This window comes from Eumetopias jubatus, unplaced genomic scaffold (assembly GCF_037043125.1).
Source record: "Eumetopias jubatus isolate StellerSeaLion01/CBP00866 unplaced genomic scaffold, mEumJub1_p1.0 scaffold_3, whole genome shotgun sequence".
NCBI classification, from domain to species: Eukaryota; Metazoa; Chordata; class Mammalia; order Carnivora; family Otariidae; genus Eumetopias; species Eumetopias jubatus.
Genome location: NW_028274809.1, coordinates 38,024,680 through 38,036,117, shown reverse-complemented (window position 1 = coordinate 38,036,117; position 11,438 = coordinate 38,024,680). Strand labels below are relative to the sequence as shown.

The 11,438-nt window shown below is 38.0% G+C and overlaps 1 protein-coding gene across 1 annotated transcript; it reads left to right on the top strand.

The window, feature by feature from the left end:
* MARS2 (methionyl-tRNA synthetase 2, mitochondrial) lies at positions 1–2,707 on the top strand. Its single transcript, XM_028124076.2, has one exon. It carries the CDS (start codon positions 30–32, stop codon positions 1,809–1,811), a length of 1,782 nt encoding a protein of 593 aa, XP_027979877.2. The 5' UTR covers positions 1–29; the 3' UTR covers positions 1,812–2,707.
* The last annotated feature ends 8,731 nt before the right edge of the window (positions 2,708–11,438 follow it).

The following is an 11,438-nucleotide window of genomic DNA, read 5'->3' as shown; positions in this document are numbered from 1 at the left end:
GCCTCCGCAGCTGCGGCCCGGCCGGCATCATGCTGCGAATTTCTGTCCTGCGGCTGCTAGGACGCCCGGGAACGAGTGGAGTCTCGCTCCTGGAGTATTCCAGCCCACGCCACTACAGTTCGGGCCCTCTCGGTGCCCGCGACGATGCTCGCGGCGCGCGCGCCTTCTTCACGACACCCATTTTCTACGTGAACGCGGCGCCGCACATCGGACACCTGTATTCGGCGCTACTGGCAGACGCCCTGTGCCGCCACCGTCGCCTCCGAGTTCCCAGCGCTGCCGCAACGCGATTCTCTACTGGTACCGACGAGCATGGCCTCAAGATTCAGCAAGCAGCAGCCGCTGCGGGCCTGGCCCCCACCGAGCTGTGCGACCGAGTGTCTGCCCAGTTCCAGCAGCTTTTTCGGGAGGCTGGGATCTCCTCCACCGACTTTATCCGCACCACGGAAGCCCGGCACCGGATCGCTGTGCAGCATTTCTGGGGACTGCTGAAGGCCCGGGGTCTGCTCTATAAGGGGCTCTATGAAGGTTGGTATTGCGCCTCCGAAGAGTGCTTCCTGCCTGAGGCCAAGGTCACCCGGCCGTCGGGTTCGTCAGGGGACTCGTGTCCTGTATCTCTAGAGAGTGGGCATCCCGTATCTTGGACCAAGGAAGAAAACTACATTTTCAGGCTTTCTCAGTTCCGAGAGCCGCTTCAGCGGTGGCTGCGGGGCGACCCTCAGGCAATCACTCCCGAGCCATTTCATCGCGCAGTTCTTGAGTGGCTGGAGGAGGAGCTGCCGGACCTTTCTGTCTCTCGAAAGAGCAGCCACTTGCATTGGGGCATTCCTGTGCCCGGGGACGATTCGCAGACCATCTACGTATGGCTAGATGCCTTGGTCAACTACCTTACTGTAATTGGCTACCCAAATGCTGAGTTTAAATCTTGGTGGCCAAGCACCTCTCATATCATAGGCAAGGACATTCTTAAATTCCATGCTATCTATTGGCCTGCCCTCCTTTTAGGGGCCGGCATGAGCCCACCACACCGCATCTATGTCCATTCTCACTGGACGGTCTGTGGCCAAAAGATGTCTAAAAGCTTGGGTAACGTGGTGGATCCCAGGACTTGTCTTGATCGCTATACTGTGGATGGCTTCCGATACTTTCTTCTTCGGCAGGGCGTCCCCAACTGGGACTGCGATTACTATGATGAAAAGGTGGTTAAGTTGCTAGATTCTGAGCTGGCAGATGCTTTGGGAGGTCTCCTGAACCGGTGCACTGCCAAAAGAATAAATCCTTCTGGGACCTACCCGGTTTTCTGCACTACCTGCTTTCCCAGTGAGCCAGGGTTGGTGGGGCCATCAGTTCGTGCTCAAGCAGAGGACTATGCTTTGGTCAACGCAGTGGCCACTTTGCCCAGGCAGGTAGCTGACCACTATGATAACTTTCAGATCTATAAGGCTCTGGAGGCAGTGTCCAGCTGTGTCCGGCAAACTAATGGCTTTGTCCAAAGGCATGCACCATGGAAGTTGAACTGGGAGAGCCCAGTGGATGCCCCCTGGCTGGGTACTGTGCTTCACGTGGCCTTGGAATGTTTGCGAGTCTTTGGAACTTTGCTCCAGCCTGTCACCCCAAACCTAGCTGATAAGCTGCTATCCAGGTTGGGGGTCTCTGCCACAGAGAGGGGCCTTGGAGAGCTCTGTTTCTTGCCTCGATTCTGTGGACATCCATGTCCTTTTGAAGGGAGGAGGCTGGGACCTGAAACTGGGCTCTTATTTCCAAGACTAGACCAGTCCAGGGCCTGGCTGGTAAAAGCCCATAGGACTTAGAAATTTAGTTCTTAATCAGCTTGTGGTAAAAAAGCAAATGTGTTATCGTCTTATTTTGCATTTTCAGGAAAGTTATACTAATGTTTTCTAAAGTGTTGCATCATATGAGCACATAATGTCCTTGTGAAAAGAGGTTTGTCGCCTTTCAGGTGCCTACCCCCTACTCTTCGGTTTCCCTGTGCCCATTAACCACTATCCTTTGTACACCAGTGTCTCTAAGATGTCTTCAGGGTAAAGATGGGTAGGAGAAAACTTTGCTGACATTATTCCTTCTCATTGTGCCTCCTTCCAAGCCACAGTTAATGTTATTTGCCCAGACTACCTCTTAAGGCTTTTCATTGGCCTGGCCTCTGCTGGACAAATGAGTGAAGAGTGGGGGTTGGAGGCCCCCTACCTCAGCTTTTAGTAGTCCAACTTTGTTATATATGTTGGGTTTCCTCTTAGAAAGAGATTCTTTTATTAAACCTTTAAAAACTAGTGTCCTGGATTAGATGGTTTTTGCCCATGTTTATGTTTTCAGTTCCTACAACTATAACTGTACTTTTTTAGTTAATAGTCTGGTAGTTGTGCTTTGTAACATTACACTTCAACCAGTAGATGGCCCTAAAGTCTCACATATTTAATTACTTGGCATTGACATTTCAGAATATTTAGAATAAATTAGTTTTCTGCTTTCTAATTATGCAGAATTTAAATTTAAGGAAGAAATTTTATTGCTTTTCTTAAAATAAGGGATGACTGTAGCCATTACTGTTTTACATAAAGTAATAAAAAAAGATCAGAATCCTGTTTTTTTCAAACTACTGAAAAAGGACATTTACTCTATTAAATGTTTAGTAAGCTAATAAGTAAATGTATCAAATTTGTTTGGACTATCTGTGATAAATTATAAAGCTCTCGAGGTAGTTGGTATGTTAAAATTTTTAAACTTTAATAACATTAGGTTTACAGATAATGATTTAAAAATCTGTAAACAGTTCAAAATAGTTACATTTTCTTTTTATTTCTTGGTCATAATTTTGTCACCACATATATAATTTACCTTATATGATTTCTTTTGGTCAATCAGAATCTATAATACAATATAGACATTGTGTGAATAGTTCTAAATGTTAATACATTTATTTTCAAGTACTTTTTACTGATTATTTCTTTTGCTTTGTTAAGTTATTAAAGTTTAAAAGTTTGTGAGTACCTTATTCAGATCTATTCTGTTGAATTTGTTGAAGGTGATGGTGAAGGGAGGAAATGATCAATGCTCCAGGAATCTCAAACTGGATTTAGGGATCTCTCCAAGGCTCCATAAGAGAACATCACAGAGAAGATGTTAAGGTATCAATTTATACAATGACTACAACACAGAAAGCCAGCTTTATATCTCATAGGTGATTGGACAGCTAGGCCAAAGTTTAAAATGAGAACTTGCCTTGAAAAATCCATTCTAAGCATGGTAGCAAGAGAGAAGGCTCACTATTAAGTAAACTGTTGTGCTGAAAGTTCCCCCAGATTTATTCTAGGTGCTACTATTCAGTTCCAGTTTCTTTTTATTAATCAGTGTGGTGAGAGATTTCTGGTTGCTTGGAAACATTGCTTAGAAAAGAATGCTTGAAGGCATTCTAAAGATGGAAGGACCATTTCTACAAATGTTCCTTCAGACACTCCTTGTTCTTCATAATGGAATCCTTGGCTTTCCACGTGACATATTCTAGTTACATGCTGGGATTAGTAGGGCTGATTACTGGGGCCTTTGAGGGAGTATAATATTGCTAGGGATGGATGGAGTAGAGTGGTGAAAGAGATGAGATATGTTTATATGAATGAACAAAAACAGACTTGGAAAACCAGTGGAATGATAACCTCTGCCTTTGAAGTCCCCTTACAGCAATCTTACTGAACCTATCATGAAAGGAGAGACAGTGTCTTCCACTTGAATGTTCTTTCCTATGGCCTAGTGCTAGTCAATACACTGGACCTTGGCTTTCTGGGTGTTAATGGAGTTCCTTTCGTGCAGTCTGTCATTTGTACGGGCATTTAACTGGCTACCAGAATATTTATGGTACCAAAGGGCACAAGAAAATAGAGGAAACAAAGAGGAGAGGACATAATTAATACAGAAGACAGATACTTTTGAGTGAAGAAGTATGGATCTAAGTTACTCTGTGGTGATATGGAAGGTGAACCAGTTGGATTCTCTGTTGGAGGCAAGATAGACAAAGGAGATGGCCTTTGGGTTCTTAGTGGATGTGTTCGGTTTGATCCAGCAGTTTAGGAATGGCAAGTGGAGAACAGGTGAAACTTAAAACTGGAGGGCATGTATTTTTTAGAGAGGGCATCTTGTGGATCCCTTGACAGAAAGGAGGTTTCTCCCAAATTACTACCTTGAGGCTCTTAATATTCATTTTGGGGTATTCTTGGGGGCAGAGTTGCAGAAGGTGATAGAGCAGGTGTTCACAAGATGTCAGATTAAAGTAATATGTCAACTTAGTAGGCTACACTCCTATCAATGAAATCATGCTAGAAGTTGTGGTCAATGTATATGTTAGGTGGCATCACTGTTTATGAGAGCCATTCTACAAGTGAACTCAGAGATTAGGCACCTCAGAAGTCAGAAGACCCATGGAGATCAAGAATAGGCAGGAACAATAAATAGATACAATCTCTGATTTCACTGAAATCTCAAAGTTATTCCGAAGTAGGCCTCATTATTTTTCTTAACCTGTATGACCTCTATAGGGGCTGAGAAAAGCCTGATAAGTTGAATATTAAGTTGATGTCAAAGTACTCAAGAAAGCCTAGGCCGGAACGTGGGCTGTAAGACGCATGTTTTTTTTTGCACAGTTGTAGGTGTGGTTGGGACATAGCTCTTTATTTTTAAGTAATCTTTACAACCAACATGGCGGTCAAACTTCCAACCCCAAGATCAAGAGTCGCATGCTCTGAATGAGCCAGCCAGGTAGCCTGGGAAATAGCTCTTTAGATCTGGGAAGTTCCAAGACTGAAGTAAAGCCAGTGGTTAGTCAGGCTGTGGGCCTCCAACTAGGATCCTTATAATCAGGAAGTAGCTTGGATAGCAGGTGGCAGTACCAAGTATTCAGCAGATTCCTCCATAGGCATTATGGTAGGGATGGTTTCTTGGATCTCTGACTGCCCCACACCTGGTAAGTTGCATTTTTGGCCTGCATTAGTGTAACCCTGAGTTATGGGGGAGGCCATGCCTCTTGACTAATACTTAGTCCATAAAGCTGCTATATGATGATCTAAAATTGTCTCCTGGAGGCAATTCCCCACTATCCATAGTTCTACCAGATATAGATCAACTGTTCTTGTTGGTGAAGTCTGGGGTACTGTAAACCTGGGTGAGTCCTTGCCCTCATCCTTTGCCTTAGTGACTAATATGAGTGGACCTATAAGGGTTTAGACATAGTGACAGCCATGTGTCTATTTTGCAGCAAAGGTTTACTAATCCTGACAGCTTGGAGGGAGCTAGGGCATAGATTGGGGTAATCAAGAGCACAGGTTAGGGGGATCAGTTTTAGAAGAAAGGCTTTGAGTCCCTTGCAGAACTAAAACAGTATGAAATACGTCATTTCAACACAACAGCTAGCTGGTGCTGACCCTTCCTCTTAAAGGAGCTTTGTGTAGCATTGGTTAACTTTTATCAATAGGAACACACCAAATTTGGGGGTTAATATTGCTGGAAGGGCCAAACGGTAACAACCAAGCTAATAACGATTAATAAGTGGGGATCTGAACCTTCCAAGAGGAATGTCTTACTCTTTTTTGAGACAGAGGATAAGAGAAACCCAGCCTAAGCTACTTTCCTCTATCACTAAGAACTACTTTGAGCTGAGGGGAAGGGACTAACCAGTTTATAGGTGAAATTGCTGCTTTGTCTTAGTTTTTTGGTAGTCCTAGGTTACCCAGTACAGATCCTGTGAATTAAGAGAACCATCTAATAGGGAATAGTTGATCACATTTAAAATACCCTGCTTAAGATTATATCACCTTGGGGTACTTGGGTGGCTCAGTTGGTTAAGTGGCTGCCTTCGGCTCAGGTCATGACCCCAGGACCCTGGGATCAAGCCCTATGTTGGGCTCCCTGCTCAGCGGAGAGCCTACTTCTCCCTCTGCCTGCTTGTATACTCTCTCTGTCAAATAAATAAAATCTTTAAAAAATATTTAAAAAAAGATAATATCACATTAATCAGTTTCTACTTGTATTTTCATGATGAAGAAAGGGAATTGGGAAGAGCTACACAAGAGGATCTTCCTGGGGCACCTGGGTGGCTCAGTCATTAAGCGTCTGCCTTTGGCTCAGGTCATGATCCCGGGGTCCTGGGATCGAGCCCCGCATCGGGCTCCCTGCTTGGCGGGAAGCCTGCTTCTCCCTCTCCCACTCCCTCTGCTTGTGTTCCCTCTCTCGCTCTCTGTCAAATAAATAAATAAAATCTTAGGGAAAAAAAAAGGATCTTCCTATGGCACTGACAATTAGAAATAATATACTGTCTACTGTGCCTCTTTTCATGAATAGCTATTGATAGTTTTAGCCATACTTGCATCTTCAAAGTAAGGTGAGACTAAGTACAGAAGTTCCATCCTTGGCTATTAACTGAATTTCACCCGCATTTGGTTTATGGCATAGATTACTCACCATAGATTTTAAAGTCCACAACTCCTCACTTAAGAACGGGAAGGTATGAGATGTCAGGATGTTTCAGGAAACCAAGTGTGCCATCTGCAAGAAGAAAATTAGAGCTCCCAGGAGAGATGAGCCCTGCTTTCAAGTTATGAAGGATTTTTGGATGAAACATCTGCAGAGATCCTCAGACTCACTGGGTAAGCTGGAGGGACAGCTCTAGGAATAACTGGAAATGGATGATGCCACCTTTCTTAGTGTATGGCATGGGGAAAATGGTACTATCCTTACTGTGCTACCGTTCCTAAGGCCATGCCTTGTGCATGTACCCTTCATTAGTTGACAGTCACTGGATTATGGGATTTAACATGAAGATAAACCTTCAAAAACTAGTTTATGATTGTTAAAGATTAGAATTTCTGTTTTCTTAGTACATTGAATAAAAATACAACTACACATTTTTCCTCAAAATATTTTAAAAAGTGTAATAACTTACTTTGGAAAACATTAAATAAGATAGTTTCAGTAATTTGGCTTCCTTTGAGCTAGTCTAGAAGAGTCTCTTGGTTAAAAAGCTATAAATATTAAAGATATAAAGTTAAGAATGTTACACACTTTGGGTTAAATCACTAAAATAATACAAATAGAATGTATTTCTTTCAAGCCAGATGAAAAATGTTAAAACTCAATCCAACAGAAGACAGGAAGGAGAAAAATGAAAAATATGGTAAAAGAAAACCCATAATAAGACGTAGAAATAAGTATAATTACAAATATTTTAGAATTGTAATAAATATCACAGGATGAATCTTCTTTCAAAAGACAGCAATGTTCATGCTTGAATTAAAAAGTTAGCTATATGTAGTTAAAAAGTATATACTTAGAAAATGAGACATGAAGAAACACTAGGCGTATAAATAAACCAAAAGAAAGCTGGTACTGTAATATTAATAGTAGATAGTCTATATAGAGAGGGAAAACCATTACTAAAGATAGAGTGAGACTTAATATAAAGGAATAATGCACCAACAGGATATAACAATTAGGAACTTGTATGATCTAACAACATAGTCTCAAAAGGTAAAAGGATAAAATTGAAAATAACAAATGTTAAAGTCTGCAAAAAAATGAAATCACCATTCATGAGTTCAGAGAGATTAGGCAATGAGAAAGTAAAAATTTAAACTAGACATTAGTACTTCAGTCTTTAATGTTCACTACCAAGTGTATCATTACTGCTAAGTGTAGAAAAAAATAAAAATTTTATAGCAGGTAAGGTTTTATGACTCTAAAACTTTGACTATTTCCATATACGCCTCTGTGAAAATATCTTGCTTTTTAAATAGAAATGTTAGCAAATATACCTGTTCAGTAAGTCCTCTCTTTGGATTAAGGGGAGAATCCCATGGTCATAATTTTGCCACATTTTTTCATTGTTAGCTCACAGTAACAAACAAAGGTGAAGGGAGAGAACCAGTGGTTCTATGTTCCTTGATTGTGTTCTCTCATTTTTTTTCCCCATCAACTCTGAAGTATTTTTCTTTCTCTGTTTAGTTGGGGCACAGAGAGATTAAGTAATTTGGCTAGGTTATAGCTTGTAAAACAGAAGAGCCTGGACTCAGATTTGTCTTGATGCCAGAGCTGCAGCACCAACACCACAACCAACACAATCATAGAGTATACTAAGGGCATTGTGTTGTGGGAAAGAGGAAGTAGTATAATCAGAGCCAAAGATCTGAGGATGAAAAGTCTCAATAAGAACCCTTAATTGAAATAAAGCAATGAGTGTTTCAAGATGAGGAATTATTCTTGATAGCTAGATTATGAAATCGATGAGTGCCAACACAGAAACTTAGGAAAAATACTCACCTTTATCATGAAATATATTTCTCTCTTGCTTTCATCATGAAGTATGATGTATTTCTCTCTTGCTTTCGATAGTTTCCTTTATATCCTAAGCCTGCTTATGTGTGCTGGTGTAAATTGTTAAATATTTCAATAACTATAGTCTCTTTTTCTTTTTCCTTAAGATTATTTTGTTATTTTCAGAACACTGTTCCAAATTCTTGAATCCAACAGTTCTCTAAATAAAAGTATGCTGTCATAAATTTATGAATCTAAGTATTTTGAAATACCATTTTACTAATACTATAAATACACATTTATCTCTAAACATGAAAACATGCCAATATTCAAAAGTTTTATTTGAATTGACTATTATAGTAACCAAGCCAGAGAATTTTATTAGAGCTTACAAACACCGAAACTTTTTCATTTCATACATACAGTTTTAAAACAAGTGACTTATGAAAAGACTCATCTATTTACTAACAGTTTAAGTTCTATGAATTTACTGAACATTTATTACTGTATTCTTAGGTCTTTCCTAATAAGCCTGCAGAAACCAGATTAAATGCCCTTTGACTCCAGTTATTACCAAAGCAAATACCACCCTGTTAGCTAAAATGCTACATATTGAATAATTCCTGGTAAATTATTTCATAGAACATGAAGACATGTTCTAACTTCCCCTAATTAGAGATTTTATTATGAACTGCACAAAATGTCATATTTTACATTTTTAATGAAACATAGCTATTATCTTGGACATATGCTACACCCTTGAAGAAGTGTGATGAAACTTATTTTTATATGGATCTTTAAGCTATCATTTAAATTTTAGTTTTATAAAAATGTATAAAAAAGTATTAAAGTCCTTGCTAACTTGGAAGCCAAGAACACCTACATCTTTATTCTATGTTTTAAATAATTTCTTCAGAGCTATGTTTAAATTCAAGTTACAAAGTCCAAGTTAGCAAGGCATGATGGGTACTTTTTCAGTATTTTTTGCATGGTAGATTATGACTTGTTAATACAATCAGACTGGTGTATTATAAAAAGTATATAGCATTTATAAATAAACTCTTAAAAATATATATATAGAATTTTTTAGGTTGTCTTTGAAAGTCACTTACTGAAGCAATTTATAAAGGCTTTCATTAAGCAAAGAATCTTCAGTCCTGAATTTACTGCATTAACTTTTTATATTTAAATTTCTGTAAAACTTATTTTATGGAAACTCCCTACATTTTTTAAAAAGCAAACATTTTATTCCTGAGTTCAGTTTCATTTTATAACTCATCACTGGAATGTAAGTAAATAAATCAAGTAACAATGTGTAAGAAGCCTATTTTGGTATTAGAGAAGAAAAATGTAAGCACTGAGATGAATTATTGAAAATATGTATGGTTCATTGCATGAAAACTGATGGTTGGATTTTCACACCATTTAAAATATGGAAGGAGTATTTTTTGCTGAATATAAAGGAAAAAAATTTTAACGTTCATTGTGACATTGTGTGACCTAGCATTAAAAAATAATTTGTTAGTTAATAATCCTCAAACTAGAAATATTTTTTATTTAAATGTTGCCCACATAAAAATCAGCCTCTAGGAGGTAGTTAATTTATAGCAAATTTTAAATAAAACATTTTTGTTTTATTGTAACTGATGTCATAAAATTAGTTTTCTATCCTAAGGAGACTATATAGGACTTCTTCCTTTTTCCATAATCTATGGAGACCATCTAAAAGTAGGGCTATCCATTCTGGAGCACAAAAGCCAATATAAATGTATAACTAACTGTGTGTAGCTAAGTGTAAAAATTAGAAAATCAACCTGATCTCAGAAAAGCAAAGGAAAAACTGCTTAACATCAAGAGTAGTGAGAAGGGGACTAGCCAAGGTCAACCAAGTTATCAAAACCCATCATTAGTAAGTCTGTAGAGGTAGATGTTTTAAATACTCATAAGTGAAGGTAGATTATGTTTGATCTCAAGAGTTTTAAACAAGTCATTCTCTAAAGATAGACACATAGGGCACAGGCATAAAAATCTAACTGGTAAAACATTGTTGCTGAATTTATTTTCATTTTTCCTTTGGCATAGACATTTAGGATATTATATGTGTTATTTTAATTGAAAGCTATTCTCATAAACAGTTGGATATAGCCTGAATAAAATAATCCTAAGTTTAACTTTAATAGCATTTAGATAGTACAGAAAAAATTTACTTGTATTGGTATCTTTTAAAAATAATTTGCACAATAGGTCAGATAATAAGGATTTTAGAAAGTTTATGTGTTGCTAAAAATATTTAAGTGTATATACTGTATATAGTTTGCTTGCTTTGGTACCAAAGTTAGACATGTTAAAAACAAAGATCCTAAATATGATTATCAAGAAACACATTGAAAGTATTAAAACCATCTCAAATTGTTGATGTATACTTTAAAATTATTATCCTTTAGATGTTTTCTCTAAAACAGCAAAGGAAAAAAATACACTTTTTTGGTAATACTTTTTGTGTTAAGTATTTCCTTTATATAGTATCATTGGTCATTTCAGAACTGTATGAGACTAAGGATGAAAGTTTATAGTCTCTATATCTTTGTCCATTTTGATATCCTGATTTGTAGCAAAAAGGACCTTGATAGTTAAAAGCTAAAACATTTATCTCTTTAAGGTATTAAATTTGTTTTTGCTATTATTGGTATCTTACATTCTCTGTAAAATAAGAGCCAAATATCACAGTTGAAACATAACAGCGTTTTGGGTTTTTTTTTTTTTGTTGTTTTATATTAATGACTTTCATACCATCTCCATTTTTCTGTAATTTATATCTGGAGAGAAAAATGAAGTAATATTAATATAATCTTTATGGAATTGAATGAATGCTCTGTGAAAGTATATCAGTACGTTTTGGTAAGGAGTACTATTGCCTAAAATAAATTAGCTAAGAAAAATACTTCAAATAGAAATCTTTCTTTGAAGGAAAATGCAATTACTCTTGGACTCTTGAAATTTATGAAAGTTTTAGAACAAAAATGCCTTGGTATATACTGAATAAGCCTGAATAACAAATATAGGATTAAAATGAAAATGCCAGACAAGTGGAGTATTAAATAGAATATTTCATGATATTTTTGACTAGG

Bases quoted from the DNA above. Each gene is read 5' to 3' on its own strand.
- MARS2 (XM_028124076.2), top strand. From the start codon at position 30: ATGCTGCGAATTTCTGTCCTGCGGCTGCTAGGACGCCCGGGAACGAGT.